The sequence below is a fragment of the Sabethes cyaneus genome, chromosome 3 (genome assembly GCF_943734655.1).
Source record: "Sabethes cyaneus chromosome 3, idSabCyanKW18_F2, whole genome shotgun sequence".
In the NCBI taxonomy this organism is placed as follows: Eukaryota; Metazoa; Arthropoda; class Insecta; order Diptera; family Culicidae; genus Sabethes; species Sabethes cyaneus.
The window spans coordinates 33061944-33084044 of NC_071355.1; the positions used below are offsets into that span (position 1 = coordinate 33061944).

Genomic DNA, 22101 nt, shown 5'->3' on the forward strand with positions numbered 1-22101 from the left:
AATTAACTACAGGAACTAAAAAAATCAGAGCTAAATTTTCAAACCAAACTGCACAATCTATAGTCAAGTACCTGTGACTCTCCGTACCCCGATGCGAAAGTAAGAGGAGGTTCGCACAAACAACAACACAGGATGCGCTCTCCTTTCCATTCGCTCGCTCGCTCGCTCGCTTTCTCTCTGGCTGGCGGCGGCGCGACGGTCGGGAAAAACTCGCTGTACCTATCTAATGCTCTCTCGAACTTGGGGGTGACAGCTTTTCCAGTGCTCCATTCCACGCTGGCGGCTTCATTAGAAACACACCACCACACTGGAACGTCTCGTACCGTGTTGTCACATGTTTCACCTGACTGCGACTGCGGTAAGGTGGTTCAAATTTCTGGTTAAAAAATCCTGGTTTTTTCTTTTCTATGCGAAAGAAATCGTCCCACATCAAATTGCACCACGGAAGAAACGCTGTAGAAAATTACCGATTGGGTATTTTTTCTTGAAAATTTGAGTAGAAGTAGTGTAGAGTATATTGTTTACACTTTATTTTTATCGTTGTCAGTTTTTGGAAAATTGGAAAAAATGGCGTCACCCAAAAAGGAACGTCGCGAATTGATTTTGCGCAAGCACCTGGAAAATCCTCACCTATCTTATCGGGATATCGGAAAACAACTCGGAATCGTGCACTCAACCGTGAATTGAGTGGTTAAACGTTACTACGAAACTCTAAGCATCGAACAGAAGTAGAAATGCGGTCAGAATGGATGTTTTATTGATGATTAGGATCACAAGCCTGTCGTGGAAGCGTTGAAGGAGAATTCCAATGCTTCTTTCAGGAAACTGACCAAAAAGTTGAATCTGTCCAAGTCTTTCGTCCAGAGAGCCAAGGAACGGGAGGGACTGCATACCTACAAAGTGCAGAAGGCTCCAAATCGTGACGAACGGCAAAATACGATGGGAAAGTCACGGTCCATTAAGTGTAATCCCAGATGCTGACGAAGCCTCATTGTCTCATCATGGGTGATGAGACTTACGCCAAGGGGAACTTCCGGCATCTTTTGGGGCTACTGTTTTTCACCGCCCAGCGCAATTTTGGTGTTCCAGAGGAAATAAGAAAGCAAAAACTTTCAAAGTTTGCCAAGAAATACATAAGTTGGCAAGCGATCTGCTCATGTGGCAAACAGAGTGCGCCGTTCGTGACTACCGGGACCGCAAACGGGCAGATCTACCTCAAGAAGTGTCTACAGAAGCGTCTGCTTCCTGTGTTGAAACAACACGAGGGTCCTATGATCATCTGGCCGGATTCATCTTCGTCAGACTCAATTTGAGTCAGATTTAAAACGACTTTTGCTCATCTTCAACAAAGCAATTCACAAACATTCAACAGAAAATGAAAACGATAGTGATTAACTCAAGCGCTATAATTAAATCAATATAAAGTGAATCCCATAGATCATTGCACTTGACAAAGATAACCCCACTAGTTTGATAGTGCTGAAAGGTGCAAGGGATTATAATTTGAATTTTGCTTCTGATAAATGAGATGATGGGAAACGCTTATCGTGTTGTTCTTAGGATACCAATCTGCAAATCGATTTATAAAATCTTGCATCTATTTGCAGACCTCCACTGATCTTACAACAAGGAATATTTTTAGATCATCCGCATATAGTAGGTAACATGTTTCCAGGTTTCATTACAAAATAAAAGCGAGGAAAAAATAATGGTCCTAGATAACTTCCCTGTGAAACACTGGACTTGTTGCAGAAATCAGTTGGCTCAGTTAGAAGCCAGCAGACAAAACCTGTTGTTAATGCTGCTAGTCGGTTTTTAAGTAGAGTTTAGTAGTCAATATGTCTTGGCATAAACATAAAGGTGGAGCACCCGACCTTCGGAATAATTATAGAATGACGAATCTATTATTACCTATCACAAAAATACCGGCCGTGGAAAACTTTGCATTTTTGGGTGTAAATTGTAAAGTTGAAATTTGACTAGAAAATAGAAACAGAGTTGAAATCGAACTTGACATAGGACTTTAAATTAGACTAATTTGGGCTTGAAGCTTTACTTCATATTAAGGGGACATGAACGACATAAAATCTATGAAAAAATCATTATTTTGTTATCACAGATTTTGATTCTGCGGTCTTTTCCGCTTATTTTGATACTAAATTTGTAATGATCCGACTACGGGAAGTGATTACCTGATTAGTTCGTAAGTGATTACAAAAGTAATCTCTGATTACTACGCACTTTTACGCCTTACTGGAAACCCCTTGCCTTGAGTACATGTACATGTCCCCTGTACATGTGGCAACACTGGCTGGAACATAAAAGGGGAGTGGACCTGAGTAAGCGTATTTATTGGGGAACTGTAGCCGTAAGGTTACCGATTCTGCTTTGACAAGCGAATGGTCATGGGTTCGAACCTTAGTAGAATTAGGCCATTCGATGTCAAAGTGACTTTAGCATGGGTTTATTCTCAGGCCCCTCACCACCCTTCCTTCATGCTGAATTCTATGTTATTCCGATATGGCCTATTGACAGAGCGAAAATGATTATTTGTGCCAAGGCTGGGGACAGCGCTGTCATGTGGAATGTGGTGGGTAAAGTAGAGAAAAGCATTAAAGGAAGGGTACCCAATTACACACAAGCACGCATAAAATTCAATAAGCATACCGCTCACTCAATAGCGATTATAGCAAAAATAAATGCAGTGCGGGTATACAGCAAACACCCGGGCGATATCACAATAGATCAAACGATACTGGTCGCAGTGATGAGTCTATACAGGAAAAAAAGTGTGTTTATAAAAAATTATCGCGGAATGCTGCTGGTTCTTCGTTCTTCGATGATCACCTCAATGGCGTTGTTGCACAAAAAGGCGAAATGGAAGTTAACCTAGGAGTACCCATTAAAGATAGTAATGCCCTAGCACCTGATCTCCAAGAAGTCAAACGAGAAATCGGCTTACTAAAAACTAACAAAGCCGCTGGTAAGACCGAAATTTGAGAGAAGGAGAAGCTACCAAAAGAATGGATGGATGGTCGTAAACTGGTTGCGACGGTTGAAAGTTTTCAATCTAATGCGTTTTCAGCCTCGTCTGGAATCCCACAAGGCAATCATTTGGGACCATTAATCTTCCTGCTGTACTTCAATGATGTCAACCACGTTCTTAAAGGCCATCGTTTATCCTACGCCGATAATATTAAGATTTACCTGAGGATTCACTCCAAGGTCGATGCAATCCGTCTTCAACGAGAGTTTAACATCTTTGTGGATTGATGTAACCTGAACTTAGCGAATTAGCGAAATGTTATCAAAAAGGGAGATATCAGCAAGCCTTGGAAGCTCATCTATAAGCATTAGAGCAGTAAAAGGTTGCCCACAAGGAGGCGTAATATCACCTCTACTGTGGTCTTTAATAGTTGATGATCTTCTTCAAAAGTTGACGGCGCTAGGCTTTGAAATAATTGGCTTCGCAGATGATATAGTCATAATTGTTCGAGGAAAATTTGATTCTATTATCGCTGACCGAATGCAAATGGCTTTAAATTTGATTTCATCATGGTGTGATAGGCAGGGTCTCAGCATAAATGCCAATAAAACTTCTATCATACCATTTACGAGAAGGAAAAAATTTACATTAAATAACATCAGATTGAAAGGAACACTTTTAAAACTTTCAGACACTGTTAAATATCTTGGAGTATTTCTTGACAGAAAACTCAATTGGAACACACATCTAGAGCAAGCAGTAAACAAAGCAACAAATGCTCTATGGATATGTAAAAGAACGTTTGGTAAGCAATGGGGACTGAAACCGAAGATGATCCATTGGATCTATTCGGCCATTGTCAGACCCAGGATTACCTATGCTTTGTTGGTCTGGTAGCCAAAAACGAAAGAGAAAACTACCCAAACAAAGCTGGAAAAGCTTCAAAGGCTAGCCACTCTCTCAATAACAGGTGCAATGAGAAGTACACCTTCGAAGGCATTGGATGCTTTACTCTATATACTTCCATTGCATCAGTTTATACAATTAGAAGCTGAAAAAAGTGCTCTGAGGATCAAAAGATCAAAGAACCTTTTTGAAGGGGACTTAACAGGTCATCTCAGTATTCTAAAAACTATTAGTATAAATCCTCTTGTAACCAGTAATGAAGATTGGATGGAGAAAAAATACAACTTCAACCGAATATTTCGTGTATTTGAGCCTAGACGTGATTCCTGGGAAGATGGTGGTCCCGATATTCGTCCAGGCTCGACAGTTTTCTATACAGATGGTTCAAAAATGGACAATCAAGTGGGAGCAGGAGTCACTGGCCCAGGAATAGACATGTCAATTTCTATGGGCAGATGGCCAACTGTATTCCAAGCTGAAATACAAGCAATTCTAGAATGTACGACTGTGTGCTTGCGCAGGAACTATAAACATTCAAATATATGCATCATGTGCGACAGCCAAGCAGCTCTAAACGCTCTAAAGTCGGCGACATGCACATCAAAACTTGTCTGGGAATGTATTCAATCACTCCAAAAATTGTCTCGTCGTAACCAAGTCAACTTGTACTGGGTCCCAGGTCACTGTGGAATTGATGGAAATGAGAGAGCTGATGCACTAGCAAGACTCGGATCATCTCATCAATTTGTAGGACCTGAGCCCTTCTGTTGCTTATCTGCTTCTGCTTTAAAAATGGAGCTAAAAGCATGGGAATGTACGAAAGTGGAATCAAATTGGAATAACACTTTCAATGCTAGGCAGTCGAAACGTTTCATCTCTCCAAGCGTTTCAATTACTCGCAAAATACTGGAGCTTTCGAAGAAAGATCTAAGCATTTATACTGGTCTTATAACAGGACATTGTCCGAGCCGCTATCATCTGAAGCTAATGGGAAAACTTCATGATGATATATGTCGCTTCTGCGGCATAGAAAAAGAAGACTCGGAACACCTGTTATGCCGATGTCCGGCAATTCTCAATAAACGATTAAGGTTCTTCGAAAGAGGGCTGTTAGAACCCTCTGATATTTGGAGAACAACTCCCAGCGCAGTAGTGCACTTCATCCGAAGTGCATCACGGGGCTGGACAAATGCTATCGTCTTCCGCATTGCTAAAGGTTTCAGCAACGTGTATTGTCTCAAGGCATTATACTGCTCGCTCATCCGTTCGACTCTCGAATACGGTTCCATTGTCTGGTATCCATATTATCAAAACGGAATGGCCAGGATTGAGTCGATTCAACACCGCTTCTTACGTTTTGCGCATCTACCTTGGCGAGATTCGTTCCGATTGCCGAGTTACGAGAGACCATGCCGATTGACCCATTTGGAGACACTTCTGGTGCGAAGAAACGTCGCAAGAGTATTTTGGTAATGATCAATCTGATTGTACGTTCCAGGGCGCTGTGGAACGACGCAATGCTGCGAATACCATTTCAACGCACCAACTATATAAGAACCCATTATTAGGACAACTGTAGTCTGTTGATGTTAAATTAATAAATTTTAATATTAAATGTTAAACGCAGCCTACAAGGTACTCTCCCAGATCCTGTAACGCCGGTTGTCACCGATAGCACAAGGTTTCGTAGGGAATTATTAGGCGGGCTTCATGGGGGCTCACGTCACTACGGACCAAATTTTCACCATCGAAAAGATCTTGCAGAAATGTTGGGAGTAACTACAACGTGCTCACACATCATATCTTTATTGATTTCAAAGCAGTATACGATACACTCGATCGAAACCAGCTATGGCCGATAATGCACGAGCACGGTTTTCCGGATAAACTGACGCGACTGATTAGGACTACATTGGATCGAATGAAGTGCTTCGTGCGCATCTTGGAAACACCCTCGAGTCGCTTTGAGGCGCAAAGGTCGAGACTAGATGACGGTTTATTCTGCATGCTGCTTAACGTCGTTCTTGAGGGCGTGATCCGACAAGCGGGCATCGAAACGAGAGGCACGATTTTTACTAAGGTTAGGCAATGCCTAGGCTTTGCAGCTGACTTTGATATCATAGCCGCGAACTTTGCGACGGCGGAGGCAATCAGCGCAGTCTAGGAGAATTGGGCTAAAAATAATTGCGTCGTTGACCAAATACATGAAAGGAAGAGACTCAAAAGAAACTAACACGCGCCTGCTACGGACGGTTACCGTCGACGGCGACGAACTAGAAGTGGTATATTTGGCGGAGTACAAGTTGAATGCGAAGAGTGACAAAGGCGTATGAATCACGAGCTTGTGATCTACCTTGTGATCACAATACGTTTTGGTCACTGAGCCAGCTTGAATTAGGCCCTGTGAAACATTGTCATTTTTTTGTTAATATTGTTAGTAAATGTCTGACGGCAGAATCAATGTCAATCCTCCATGCTTGCATGTTTGAGGGACGTTTATTCTGTGTTCAGTAGCCTGAAGTTGGTTTCCGCGAATATTAGAGTTATTTATTTAAATTATTTAGTTTTGTTGAATTATTTGTTTGTTGCATGCAATAGTTTTTGAGTAAGGTTTAGTATTAGTTTTAAGATCAAGAAAATTAAAAAGAAAATATAAAAAAATCTGCATGCAACATTTACCATAAAAGTATTCTTAAACTTAAATTTTGCTCGAGACACCAACTCGATATTGTAAGCCGAAGAACTGTCATTGAGTTGCTGAACCGTCGGGATAGAAGAAATCACTCACACCAACAAACTTACGGAGGTATAAAAGGCGGCACGATGGCGCACACGAGGTCGGTTCTTGTCTATAGAAATCAGTCCGTGGAGTGAGGTCCAGTGGCACCGTTAGTCGATTAGTCAGTGTCGATCCGCGTTTTAACAATTCCAAACTAGGGGGATCTTCTGATCCGAAGCACGATCCGCCAGAAGGCTACACGGACGTTATTTCCTGGCCGGATCAGTCGATTGGGGTGAAATGCAGTACAAGTGCGAACGTTTCGAAAGCCCAGTCCCAGGAAAAACTATACAGTGTACCGCGAGTGCGACAAAATGTCGGTGGCAACCATTTTGGACGCTAACTTTGAACAATGGTGGGGACTGGTGCTTTAATAATCGCCCCGACACCTAAAACGTTAAACCCTTTTCGACTGTGCAAAGTCGCTCGCGAAGTTATGTGCACGATTCCACTCCCGGACCCGAAACGCTAGGCCATACGTTACACGGTCGAGTTGCCACCCTCGATACAGCTTGCCAATGCCGTCAGTGCCCGTGCCCGCTATCAGTGCCAGTGCCCACCGTCAGATCCGGGTAGTCATCAGTTCCTGCCGTCGAAGCTCCTGTTCCGTTCCAGTCGTCAAGATCCCCGGTTCCTGTATGTCGGCCACCGTTCGTCCCGGCTGCAACGAGACCGTAAAAGTGATTGAAATAAACAAAATTATACCAAGTAAGCGAGTATGCATACAAATTTGGCTTTCCCACCGTTAATAGTAATAAAATAAAAATGTATGGTCTGTCTAATTTAGCTGTTTTGTGTGTCATCAATTACATGAAAGTCCTTTAGGTTAGCTTGTTCACTAATTATCGTTTGAAAGTTTGCATCGCATACGCTCAGTGACCAGACCTACACGATAGGGTAGGAAAGGTACTGCCCCCGAAATAGCTCCAGGAGACCCCGTGAAACGACCCGGTAAAAGCTGGTGAGTATAGTGTGGCCCCACCACCACCCAATCCGTACGTAACAAGCTACAGGCACTGCTTTTACAGATGCCCATCGTACATCTGGCGAAAGTCGATAGGTTACGGTCGGTTACGGTTACGGGTCGGACACGTCATAAGGATGCCGGACGACAGCGCGACGAAAACAGTTCTCTTCAACAACCCCACCGGCACTAGGGGGCTCAACGTGCAAGGTGGCGACCAAGTCGAAAGTGCCTTGCGACTTCTGAGATGACTAGGAAATTGGCGACGAGTGGCCAAAGATCGCGTTGATTGGAGACAACTGCTTGAAACAGCACAAGCCAGGACGACGACGACTGCTGGCATGGTCCTAGAAGGAGCTACCATCGAACTGATTAGAATGTCTCATATGCCCGATCTATCAAGAAGAGTAATTAACTCGAAAGCATCGACCCATCGATAAGGGAAGTTAAAGAAGCCATCCAGCGTCTGAAGAACAACAGAGCAGCGGGAAAGGATGGCATCGGGGCGGAGCTTATTAAAATGGGCCCGGACGAGTTGGTGCATCAACTGATTGTCAAGATTTGGGATACGGAACGACTGCCGGAGGAGTGGAAAAACGGGGTTATCTGCCTTAACTACAAGAAAGGCGAAAATATGGATTGTGAGAACTATCGAGCGATCACTATCCCGAATGCCACCTACAAAGTGCTGTCCCAAGTCATCTTCCACCGACTATCGCCAATAAACAATAGATTTGTGGGAAGTTACCAGGCCGGCTCCATGGAGAGTTCCAAATCTACAACCTGCGGCAGATCCTCCAGAAGTGCCGCGAATTCCGAGTCCCCACGCACCACCTGCTCATCGATTTCAAAGCCGCACATGATAGCGTAAACCGACAAGAGCTATGGAAAATTTTGGACGAAAATGGCTTTCCGGGTAGGCTTACTAGACTTATCATGGCTACGATGGATGGGATCCAGTGCTGCGTGAGAACCTCGGGTGGATTGCCGGACCCATTCGAATCTCGCAGGGGACTTCACCAAGGAGATGGTTTTTCCTGCCTGCTATTCAACATTGTGCTTGAAGGTGTTATAAGACGAGCGGCGATCGAAATGCGGGGTACGATTCTCAATAAATCCAGTCAATTTATCTGCTTTGCTAACGACGTGGACGCTGTCGGCAGAACATTTGAGGTGGTGGAAGATCAGTACACCAGACTAAAACGCGAAGCAGAGAAGATTGGATTGAAGATAAATACGTCTAAAACGAAGTATATGCAGGCGGGCGGAACCGTGGTAATCGACGGGGATGAGTTCGAGGTAGTCGACGAGTTCGTGTACCTTGGCTCACTAGCAACAGAGGACAACAATATCAGCCGTGAGATTAAAAGGCGTATTATCAGCGGAAGTCGGGCTTACTACGGACTCCACAAACACTGTAGTCTGTTTAGTTTTCTGAATCTTTTCGTTGTTACCACGAACCACAGGAAGCCTGTCTGATTTGCAGTTGCAGAATTGCAGAATTACTCATCATCCGAGCCGTCAAGCAGATTTTCAATTGCTCAATTGCAAGCTTCATACCTGTCGTAGCTGGGTCCTTCTGTAGAGTGACTTGAGCCTTCCGCCATTCTCGACTGTTGGAAATATCACGTTGCCCCAACGATGATGTGTTCGCAGTCCAAAAAAGAGCCACGTGAATGCCACCGTGCACGTAGAAGGGGCGAATGTTGTTGCCGATGTGTTACTGTTCAAAACCGCTGACTAAATGACCCCGTGCACCGAAAAGGTGCGCTTTTTATGCAATGTAAAACTTAAAATACGGCCACGGATATGAGTTCAGTCGAAATTACTCACCGCGATGCCGCATAGATTTTGTTTCTAGAACGGCCGAAAGTTATTTAAACATTTTCTATGATTTTCCGACTTTTCTTCGAAAATTATCCGCCTACATTTTCATAAAAACTATTTTGATCTTTACAATGCAATGGTTGGTTCAAGATGCTTTTTTGAAATATTTTAAATGAACAATTCCCAAAAACAACTCCTAAACAAGAGAGTTTTTTATGGTTTTGTCATAGATTCAGATGAACAACACTAACGGTCAACTTGAATAGGATGCTCAATTCTCATCGACCCGTTGAATCTCGCAAACTCGTTTGTGTGAGTGTGCGGGAAAGCTGTTTTCAGTTTTCCACCGCTGCTGAGAGACACCTTTAGGCTGTTTCCCTGCCAGCAGTAGGTAAGGGGGAGATTTGCCTACGTACTGTGTCGCCGATGCAACCAACGCGCTGGTGTCATCAGAAGGTAATTATAATTTCCACCGGACAGACGGAAATCAATTTGAAAAGCTAAACTAACTAAGGCTATAGACAGTTTATACGCCTACATATTGTATGGAAGCAAACATTTCGTTGCAAGGGAGGGCTGAAATTTATTACGTTTATGTGATAACTAAATTGGTGCTTCATTCATTTGTATTATTCTTTCGGCCCACCCACAATGTTTAACAACAAAAATAACGGATAGACAGACATAAACAATATAAATAAAATCAAGCTGTATGCATCCCTGCATCGATATGGGATGTACGAAAAGGCGGCTTAAAACTGTATATCAAGTCATTTTTATTAATTTTTTTTCATCTACTGGCCGCTAAGAGTTAAATCATCCGGTTGCAATTATGCATCCCTGCCGTACGATCAAACAGAAACAAATTATGCCAGTTCGCGCAGATCCAGTGCACCTTGTAAGTTTCCTTAACCCTGTCCATTTGGAACGGATTTAAGCTTATTTCGAAGCAGAAATTGTTCTAGTTCCGAATATGTAAGAGTCCTAACCTTTATTAATTCACGAATCCCCTGGAGGATTCCGTATACTATTTTTTTCCTGTTGTCTTTAAATGCAGTGGACGATTTGTTTTATTTTACGCCAACGTTTGGATCTTTGGTTTAGATCTTCTTCAGGGCTTCTGTCTTGTGTCTTTTATTAGTTAATTGTGATCTATCTTGTAATTTGTGATGTGACTTACAAAGTTTAAACCGCCTTTGTCTAGTAGCGTATAGTGTTGTCTGTCTTTGGGTTTGGATGTATAATGGTTCGTTTGTCTATAATGTCTAAAATATGTTAATTGTGTCACAAGTTCACTCATTTGTAGCTGTTTTTGATCACGATATTTTTAACTCTTAGCTTGATTTTTCCTATTGTATTGCATATTGGCTGTTTTCTTCTGTTTGCGTGTAGCGTTAATCATTTATGTACGTGCTAATTTGTATTTGTCTGTGTGTGAGGTTTATAATTTTTGTGTTTTAGTGTGTTCAGTATTGCTGTGTAACATATATTTATTTATTAACTTGTGGCACAATTAACATATTTTAGACATTATAGACAAACGAACCATTATACATCCAAACCCAAAGACAGACAACACTGTAGGCTAAATGTTACTAGACAAAGACGGTTTAAACTTTGTAAGTCACATCACAAATTACAAGACAGATCACAATTAACTAATAAAAGACGCATTCTAGAAGCCCTGACGATCTGAACCAAAGATCGAAACGTTGGCGTAAAATAAAACAAATCGTCCACGGCATTTAAAGACTGAACAGCCAATTCTCCAACCTATTATGGTTACAGTCGAAAAAACTCCCATTTTTTTCCTCTATGGAGTCATCACTGCGACCAGTATGGTTTGATCTATTGTGATATCGCCCGGGTGTTTGCTGTATAATCCGCACTGCATTTATTTTGCCTATAATCACTATTGAGTGAGCGATATGCTTATTGAATTTTATGCGTGCTTGTGTGTAATTGAGTACCCTTCCTTCAATGCTTTTCTCTACTTTACCCACCTCGTTCCACATGATAGCGCTGTCCCCAATTATAGCCATCCCTGGCGCAGATAACCAGTGCATTTAACTATAAGAGTCTCATTTTTGCACTGTCAATAGGCCATATCGGGATAACATAGAATTCAGCACGAAGGAAGAGTGTGGTGAGGGGGGCCTGAGAATAAACTCCCATGCTAAAGTCACTTTGCCATCGAATGGCCTGATTCTACTAAGATTCGAATCCATGAACATTCGCTTGTCAAAGCAGACTCGGTAACCTTGCGGCTACAGAGTTCCCTATTTTACTGTGAGTTAAGTTTTTCATGAATCCAATTTTCTATCAGTCACAGCCGAGGGACGTTGGGAAATTGGTGGTTTTCGCCATAACGCTTACCGTCAGGCGGTCCATCTTCTTAAGTGATCTCTTGGCATAATGGTCCGGCCAAAAGACTGCATCCTCCTTTTAGAGTGACAACTGTATATCTCCTCATTCACCGCTAGCACCGAAAAAAAGAACAGCAGCTTAGACTTTTCCTTCTTCCGTCGGCAGCTTGCCAGCCACAGAAGGATCTTTTTCGGAAACTTAGTGTGGGAGATATGTTTGACTTCAGTGCTTACCTCCTTGGTGGGGACGTGAAGTACCCGGTCCTCTGCCACTCGTTGCTGTTCAGCCTCATGTAGGTCTCGTCGTCCATTATGATCACGGCGTCAGGTTTCGCCGGAACGAAGTTTTTACACCAGCACCTTCAACCGAAGTTTCTGGTCTGCTGGTCAGACACGGCTAGTCTCTACGTACGCTTCGGCATAAAAATGTCCATTTTGGCTAGATACTCCTTTTCCGTTTGGCCGATTGCTCCGACCTCTCGGTTCAATGCACGGAACTATGAGGCCACTTTATTCTCGGTCTTCCTCTTCAGCTTCTGCTGCACTTTACGTTCGGGCGGTCGGAGGGTTTCGTTCGACGTTTTCGCCTTTTTCCAGAAATAAGAGAATGAGCCATCACAACGCACTTCGGGTCAGCTACTCTTCGTCACGTTTCATCGTTTATTGGCCAAACCAGATGGAAACATCCGCCTTCGTCACCGCATAGAGAATAGAAAGTTTCGGCCGATGCTTGAACAGACTCGACATTTTTCTGGCCATCCAGGTCAGCTGTCTTCGGTTTTCTGCTTGAATGACTTCACCACTAAGGACACCATTAAATGATGGATTTTTTGGTGTTTCCTGGTCCATCTGTAGGACGTGAATTCTTTAACGTTCTATTTTCACATAAGCCAACAGTCGAAACAACCCCTTTCACTAGGTTTATCTATATGCGAATAATATTAAACTTTATTTTCATCTTTTTTATATCAACATAGTTTTCTTGTAATGAATCGATTTTTCATAAAATCTATTTGCACCATTTTTTTAATTTCTTTACTTTAATTTATATTTAATATATATTAAAATATATTTATCATTTAATAAGTTACTGAGTCCTACAATTTTCTTAAAACTTCATAGTACTGTTTTTTTCTGAAATGAGAAAATTCCTAAGTTCCAAGCTTTCTACAGGGTCGCAGAAAGCGCATCCTACCGGTAAAGTAATAAAAATAATAAATGTGATGAGGAGAGGAATACCGTAAATGTTTGATTTTTTTTGCGTGTTCATTTTTCGGTCCGCAACGTCAGTTTTTATTTTTTGTTGTTGTTTTTGTTTTTGTTTTTACATTGGTGTGTCGAGCATCTCAATAATGAAGTTATCCAAATGCTTATCACTGAGCAACCGTATAAAGTTGAGATGATCGAGACACTTGAGACTGATCGAGCGCAGGGCTGGCAACCTCAGCAGGAGCTGCGCGAAACGGCCATCCTCAGCGGGATGCTGCTGTTTACAGTACTCGTCCAGACAGGAGTAGATTTTCTCCCGCATCTGGTCGATCTCTTTCTGGCTTTTCAGTCCTCGAATGTCTGCAGCGAGGGTGTTTGCCGATAAAGTTAGAGGCAAGTTGGAATAAAAGACGACAAATTTAATTTAAAGATACGGGGAACTTACCGGGATTGAACAGGATGATAGCCTTCAAAACTCCAAGTTCAGCTCGGGTTACGTCAAGTCTTTTCATTTTGATTCCGAGCTCGCAAAGAATCCGGTCGAACAGTGTGTCTACTCCAGCCTGCAGGGCACTGTTTCGGTGCAGTGTGAAACCGGGGCCCAAGCACAGCTGCTGCGGTTGTCGAATCATCACTCGGGTTCCATCGGGCGACCGTTCCGTTTCAATGTACTGGAAAGCGAGTAAGAATTATGACATTCAAGTTTGCCCAATTGCAAGCTGAAATTCGCTAGACAGTACCTCCATACTCCGCCAGGCTACGGAAGCGATAAGCATCTCGTTCCAGCCACATCGCAGTAGCATCACCTGGTCGTCCCGATGCAGGTTGGTGAAGTTGGGCATCCGTCGGGCGTAGTCTATCAATTGGTAGATCTGCTTGTTTACCATCTGACAGAGGTGAGATACGGGTATCTGAAAGAAAAAGGAATATTTAAAACAGGTCTTGAAACATTTTTTATGGGAGTGATGGCGCTTGCCAGAAGGTTTGATCCCCGATAGATGGTCCTACGTTGTGTCTGATGGTGTATGAAATCCGGTTCACCCGGAACGAGAATTAGCGCAAGGGGCTATGGTGAAAGGTTGAGTCGTAGACGACAGTAGCGGCTCCGGAGGTGATTTCGGATCACGGGCGGCGAGGAGAATCACTTTTGTCACACACTTTATTTTATTTTAACTAACTTAACGATGACAAACAATTTGGGGTTTTATATAAACTTTTATTAACGAAGGGATCTCTTAATTTAGCATGTAATCGGTATGAGATCTCGAATGTGACTGAAGGCTAACTGCCGAGTGGACAGATCGGTCGGGTAGTTGGCTTGACGATCAAGTAAATGTGGCTGCCAGAACGCCTAGAAAAACTCGCCTATTGTGCGCCCGTTAGCACCAGCTGCGAAGTGAGAAGACGAAACCTCACTCCGTGCTGCCAGAGCCAACATACCCGCCGCTTTGAACTACTATGTTCAAATTAACTAGTTATTTAGGTTCACTTTTATACATAGATTAATATTTATTCTTGTTGCTCAGGATGGTGATTGATGGCTGGAACATCCAGTTGCTCATCCTCGAGAGTCGATTCCGGAACTGGTAGCAGGCAGATCTTCGTGATTGGCCTTGTTATGGTTCCTTTTGCTGTACGCAAAGTTACCACGCGTGTCAAATTGTCGCTTCCAGGGTGTATTTGTATGATGCGGGCTAGTGGCCAACGGATTGCTGGCAGCATTTCATCTACCAGGATTACCATGCGGCCTGGTTGGATCTCGTCGTTTCGAGCAGCACGTTTCGTATCCTTTATCAGCTCCTGCAGATATTCTGATCGCCAGTGTGACCAAAATTTCTGGACGTGTTGTTGCAGTCTTTGGAGATGGTCGAGGGCGTTCACTGGAGTGTGTAGAAGATCTGGGTCGGGCAAGGCTTGAAGCGATGATCCGGTAAGGAAGTGCCCCGGTGTCAATGCAGCAAGGTTGTTGGGATCATCGGACATCGGCAACAGAGGACGTGAGTTCATGGCCGCTTCAATTTGGTGCAGAATCGTATAGTAGTCCTCGAAACTAAGGCGTGTACTACCCAATTGCCGAAACAAATGTCTCTTGGCGGTCTTCACAGCCGCCTCCCACAGGCCCCCGAAGTTTGGTGCTTTAGGGGGAGTCAAATGCCACACGATTCCTTCCTCTGAACAAGCAGATGAGATTTTGCTTTGCTCAACTTCGCTCCTGAATCTTGCGAACAATTCCGCCAGTTCGCGTTTGGCTCCTTCGAAGTTTTTTCCGTTGTCGGAATATATGTGCGCCGGGGTTCCCCGTCTCGAAATGAATCGACGCAAAGCAGCTAAGAATCCTGGGGTGGACAGGTCCCCAACCAGCTCTAGGTGGACAGCTTTTGTTGAGAAGCATATGAATACACAAAGGTAAGCCTTGGCAGGGGCTGCACGCTTGTGAACGGGTTTTATGTAGAGTGGACCTGCATAGTCCACACCCGTATGTGAGAATGGGCGACTTGGGATGACTCTAGAACTAGGCAGCTGACCGATTTGTTGCTGCTCGGGAACGGGATGCTGGCGTGAACAGCGGAAGCAGTTTCGTACGATGCTTTTCACCAAGTGACGACCATTCAAGGGCCAATATTCCTCGCGAATCGTTGACAGAAGAAGACGCCCGCCGCCGTGGACAAGCTTTCGATGGTAGTTCTCGCCGATAAGCCGAGTGAACGGATGGTTCTTTGGGAGGAGGGCAGGGTGTTTCGATTGGTATGGAAGCTGAGAAAGGTTAAGCCGACCTCCAACTCGCAAAATTCTCTCTGGGTCTACAAATGGCATGAGACGACGAATAGGTGAACTTTTGGCAACAGAATTTCCTCGCTCAAGCTCCTTGATTTCATTACGGAATGCGTCCTGCTGAGCTAAGCGCACTAGAAGGGTATTGGCATTAGCAATTTCTTTGACAGTGAGCGACTGTCGATCAACGTCGTTATCTGAAAGAGGTGTACGTGGCTGGGTTCTGGTTTTTGATCGAGTTCTTTCCGAAAAACGCAGGCAGTAGCCGATGATGTGGAGTAATCGATTATAGGAGGACCACCGTATAAACCATGGGTTGATGCCAGGTGTCGTTTGAACCGATGCAGCTACGCATTTTTTCTCAGGTACTTCATCGGGGACTGTAGGCAGATGACAAATTGGCCAAAGCTGATGCGGTTGAACCAACCAGGATGGACCATACTTCCAGGCTTCACTATTTACGAATTCTTCGACTGACATCCCGCGTGAAACGAGATCTGCAGGGTTCTCCGATCCGGATATATGATTCCATTTCCCGCCATGTGTGTGGTGTTGTACTTCTGACACCCTGTTCGCAACGAAAGTTTTCCAGGAACTGGGTGGTGCGCGAAGCCAGTACAAGCAAACTGCAGAATCAGACCAGAAATAGGAAGCCGAGACACAAATGTTTATTGATTCCTTTACGCGATGATACAGGTGAGCTGCCAATACGCAAGCGCAAAGTTCTAGACGAGCGATTGTGAGCCTTTTTAGTGGAGCCACCTTGCTTTTCGAAGCTAGTAGCCGGACTTTAACGATACCCAGAGCATTTTCACATCGAACGTACGTACAGGCTCCGTATGCAGCAGTGGAAGCATCAGCGAACGTATGTAGCTCTACGGTGGCCTCGGGTAGAAACGCGTACCGGTCGATTCGATAGGTTGCAATCTTTGGTAGCTCTCGTCGAAAGTTTTCCCATTTCAGCTGGATGGAGTGAGGTACTGGTTCGTCCCAGTCGCAGGAGAGTGCCCATAATTCCTGCATCATGATTTTCGCTGTGACGACGACAGGTGCAATCTGGCCGAGCGGATCAAAAAGCCTAGCGATGTCAGACAAGATGGATCGTTTCGTAGGAGCTTCATAACGTTGTAGTATTGGAGAATCAAACCGAAGTTGGTCGGACTCTGGCTCCCACCAGATCCCAAGCGTTTTCACAGACTCGTCTGGGATGAATTGGACACTGGATTGTGTGCCGATCTGATCGTTCCTCAGCCCCTGCAAAACTTCTAACCGATTCGAAGTCCATTTCCTCAAGATGAATCCTCCTTTGGTTAATAATTCAGACAACTCTTCTCGGAGCTGGATAGCTTCCTGTACCGTGTTCGCTCCTCCGATAAAGTCGTCCATGTAGAAATTTTTGCGCAGCGCGGGGGCCCCTAAGGGGTATGCAGAGCCTTCGTCGTTTGCAAGTTGTTGAAGGGTTCGTGTAGCCAAAAAAGATGATGGAGCTAAACCGTAAGTCACGGTTAGAAGCTCGTAAGTCTGGACAGGGACGTCCTTCGAAAACCGGAACAGAATGCGTAGCAAAGCGAGGTCATCAGGATGATGTAGAATCTGCCTGTACATTTTTTCTATGTCTCCGACGACAGCCACAGGGTAAGTGAGGAACCGAAGAACAATTGAAAGGAGGTCATCTTGAACCACCGGACCCACACAAAGTGCTTCATTAAGAGAGAAGCCGGTCGAAGTACGAGCTGAACCGTTAAATACCACTCTAATTTTGGTAGTCGTACTATCTTCCTTCAGGACAGGGTGGTGGGGCAGATAAAACGTGTGGGAGTGATTTCCGTCGTCCGGCTCGACCAGTCGCATATGGCCAAGGGAGAGGTACTCCTCTATGAATTTATGGTATTCCTTCTTCAATGTTTCATCGCGGTCGAGTCGCCGTTCAAGCTGAGAGAAACAGCGAAGTGCACAGGTTTTAGATTCTCCTAACATAGCATCAAAGTCGGGCTTTCGTGGCAGACGAACGATGTAGCGCCCCGACTCGTCTCGTGTTGTCGTAGATTGATAGAAATCTTCACAGTAGCGCTCTTCGATGGAGTAGTTATTGTTGACGGTTAATTCCTCGGTTTTCCAGAATCGTTCCATACTCTCCTCCAGTGTCAGCATGGAAACAGCAACGATACTAGGATTTGAGGACTGCAACTGAGCGGGGTGTGTCGTGGTAGCTGAGCCTGTGACGACCCAACCAAATACGCTGTCCACCATAATCGGAAGATTATCGGCCATCCGGAGACGAGCTGTGCTAGGGAAGAATGAATGGAAATGTTTTGCGCCTAGTACCATGTCAATCTGCTGGCTCTTGTTGAACAGGGGATCTGCTAACACTAAATTCTGCGGAATTTGCCAATCATGAACGGAGATGTCCTGCGCAGGAAGATCTGCAGTAACCGTATCCATCAGTAAAAACTCGATCCCGCATTCAAATTGATCATTCTGGGACTTGATGCGAGCGAAAATTGTTTCACGCACCCTCTTGGAGAGATTGCCTGCTCCCTGGATAGTCACGTTCACTGGACTTCTCTTCAGATGCAAACTGCGTGCCAAACGATCAGTAATGAGATTAGGCTGGGAAGCACTGTCGAGTAAAGCACGAGCTGTATGGTCCTGACCGTAAGCATCAATAATCTTAACCAACGCAGTTAATAGAAAGACATCTTCTCGAGGCTGCGGCGCAGCAGTACTAGCAACAACTCTGTGAACACTCTCCGCTGATGCCATGAAAGATTGGGATCCATTATTGTCGATGGGCTGAACCGCTTGAGTCGGCATAGACGTATGAACGACGGTTGGTTCATTTGCTGACCTAGAATTTTCACTGGAGTGCAGCATGGAGTGATGACGCTTATTACAGTGCTTGCAATTGTAATTCGAAGGACAATTTCGAACGATATGATCGCTTTTCAAGCAGTTGTGGCACAGTCGTTTAGCAGACACGAATTGCTGCCGTTCGGTTGGAGAATATCGGTTGAATTTTGCACATTTCATTAGCGGATGTTCCTGGTTACAAGCAGGACATTTGCTTCCAGGCCTGGATGTGGAAGCGCAAGATGACAAGCGAAAGTTGGACGACTTCTTGGACGTAGACGTGGACACAAATGGAACGGATGGTGGCTGATGATGGTTAACCATGACGGACTCCAAGACTCGCATTCGTCGCTGTAGAAATTCGATCAAACAGTCGTAGTTTGGTTGATTATTCGTTGATGCATGATCCTCCCAGGATTTCAGTGTGTCGCTAGGAAGTTTAGTGCATAGAAGATGCTCCAGGATGCTGCTCCAGGAGTCAGTCAGCTCACCTAGTTGACCCAAAGTTTTAGTATGACGCTGGAATTCATCGACCAGAGCGTGCAGAGACGCGGCAGATTCCTTCCGAACCGAAGAGATATCGAACAGAGCCTGCAAGTGTCGCTTCTTCAGTAGATAATCATTCGCGTATCGGTCGACGAGTGTTTGCCAAGCCAAGTTATAGTTCGCGGAGCTGATGGCTATCGATTCGATCAGCTGCGATGCCTCACCTTTTAAAGCTGCCTTTAAATAGTGAAATTTTTGGATGGAAGGAACGTCCCCGTTAGAGTGGATCAATGCCAAGAAGGTGTCATGAAATCCTAGCCACTGCATGTAGTCTCCATTGAATTCAGGGAGAGAAATGGTCGGAAGTTTCAACCCAGAGAGAGCGGAAGTGTGAGACGAATTTTCAGGGATGCGAGCTGGTAGACTTGAAACAGGAAGTTTGGAAATCAAGTCGGCTTTTATTTGAAACAGCCGAGGCTCAAAATCGGCACGAATGTCTGCGTTGATTTGCCTACCTTCCTCAGTATCCTCGCTGTCTTCTAGCTGCCCCTGCACCTCCTCCAGGGACGCCCACATGCTGTTCAGGTATTCCAGACGGATCGATACCTGAGCTTGATCCCGTTCTGCGTTGAAGGAATTCACGAAGGCCTCTGCCCGACCCAATGCAGTCATCATCGTTGCTCGCCGGGATAGTAAAGTTGCTTTATGTAGTTGAGCCATTTTCCGTCGTGTTCGGATGATGTTAAATAACTGGCGAGAAACGAGTCTGTCGAACGAAAAGACCCCGGTAGGCCTGGTGAGTGGATTGATAAATACTTGGAATGGTACTCACCAATTCCAAGGCAAGTATGTGCCTTGTATTTTATAATATAAAGCTGCCAACCGGAACGTATAAAAGCACAGTCCGTGCTAATTGAGCTGGATGTCGCTAGCAGTTTATGAATCTCGACGAAAATCCACAGAATATAGATGCTGGATAGTTGAACTGGGTGCAGAAATTATGCACAGAAAACCAATGTCGGTCCGCAATGACGATTGGTAGCGATGATTGTTGTATCAATCCACTGAATTGCCGGGATGCAATGGTGGAATAGCGTCTCTGGGACTATCCAAGCTCGCTGTAATGGCGCTTAATGGCCAAAAACACAATGGCGGTGTTCGAACAATAGAGCGGTTGGACAAATTGTCCTCTCGGTGACGGTAACCGGTGGCAGTCAAGATGTACTCCAAACGGCTTGGCAGCAATCACGATCCGGTCCGTCGACAAAATATGCAAAGAAACGAAACGGGAATCTAAGGGCACCTGCGAGCCACAAAATATCAATCGGACAGGTAATTACCTGATGGCCGATTATTCGAGCCTTGTATAATTAGGATATACGCCTATAAAGATGGCCGGAACAAAATGGCAGCGCCCAGAAGATCGTCTCACGTGCTTCGGATGATTGTTGAATCCGGACGATGTGGCCGATCCTGGTCACGGCACCAGTTTTATGATGGCGCTTGCCAGAAGGTTTGATCCCCGATAGATGGTCCTACGTTGTGTCTGATGGTGTATGAAATCCGGTTCACCCGGAACGAGAATTAGCGCAAGGGGCTATGGTGAAAGGTTGAGTCGTAGACGACAGTAGCGGCTCCGGAGGTGATTTCGGATCACGGGCGGCGAGGAGAATCACTTTTGTCACACACTTTATTTTATTTTAACTAACTTAACGATGACAAACAATTTGGGGTTTTATATAAACTTTTATTAACGAAGGGATCTCTTAATTTAGCATGTAATCGGTATGAGATCTCGAATGTGACTGAAGGCTAACTGCCGAGTGGACAGATCGGTCGGGTAGTTGGCTTGACGATCAAGTAAATGTGGCTGCCAGAACGCCTAGAAAAACTCGCCTATTGTGCGCCCGTTAGCACCAGCTGCGAAGTGAGAAGACGAAACCTCACTCCGTGCTGCCAGAGCCAACAGGGAGTAATCCCCTAAACAGAGCGTACCCGGTGTAAGAACCAGAAGTCTTGTGCCTTGTTTTTCGGAGTTGATTGTTCGAGAAAAAGAACTCAATATTAAAAACTTTCAGAAACATAATTTTAGCCTCAACAAAGCCTGATAAGCTCAATCAGGGTATCTACTCAGTTTCGAAAAAAGAATTTCCTGAGTTTTTTCATTGGAGGAAAAAATCCAGGTTACTCAAGTAATGTTTAAACTATGTTATTCAAGAAACATTTGCGGGAAATAATATTAAGATATTTTAATAATATCCCAATGACAAAAAGATTAAACATAATATGATTTCTGGTGATCAAAAACTTCATTTTCTACCAACTGCAATCAAATAAATATTGCCGAATTTTGATGCTCTTACATATTTTTGTAAAGTAGTTAACGTTAATGAAGTTAACGAATCTATGCTTTCTTTAAAACTTTTGACGAACAACTTGCTATCAATCAATTCAAAAGTTAGGTATATAGGTAAGCTGGAAAACTACGACTCTATTAACTTGTAATTCTACGTTTTATTTTTTTTGCCGTGTAGCGTAAATGAACTACTGTTAACTATTAATTTGGATTTATTTTTTGATTCAGCTTATTGAGTCATGTCAATAAAAGTATTTTTGACACTATGTTTCAGAGGATTTTCTGAAGAAATAAACAAGAAATAATTACAAATCCAGCTAAACGTCGACAAAATGTATGCTTACAATTAATATAACTGCTTCGTAAAATGTTTATATTTAAGTTTCGTTCTCCGAGCCACAAGGCACGCGAAATAGTTTAAGCTTTTGTTTGACTTCAATTTCGTTGCGCACACCCTTCGAGAAACCGGGCCGCGCACTCCGAAAATGTTCTATATATTTATGCCAACGTCGGTCGTTCAATTGTCTGACCAACGCAGCTGGTTTTATTTTGCATGGATTGACCGGGATTTGATCCGCTGGGTCCAGGCCAGATTGCTGA

General features: G+C 44.2%; 1 protein-coding gene across 2 annotated transcripts in view; it reads right to left on the bottom strand.

Annotated features, from left to right (window-relative positions):
- Positions 1 to 12825: 12825 nt before the first annotated feature.
- The window catches only part of LOC128744132 (protein ultraspiracle), a 64306-nt gene continuing 55030 nt past the window's right edge, over positions 12826 to 22101 (bottom strand). For both annotated transcript variants that reach the window (XM_053840936.1, XM_053840935.1), the window contains exons 6-8: positions 13778 to 13948; positions 13483 to 13708; positions 12826 to 13397 (exon numbers count right to left, since the gene is read on the bottom strand). In XM_053840936.1, coding sequence (XP_053696911.1) covers positions 13153 to 13397; positions 13483 to 13708; positions 13778 to 13948 — 642 coding nt within the window. In that variant the 3' untranslated portion in view covers positions 12826 to 13152. The remainder of the gene's footprint in view (positions 13398 to 13482; positions 13709 to 13777; positions 13949 to 22101) is intronic.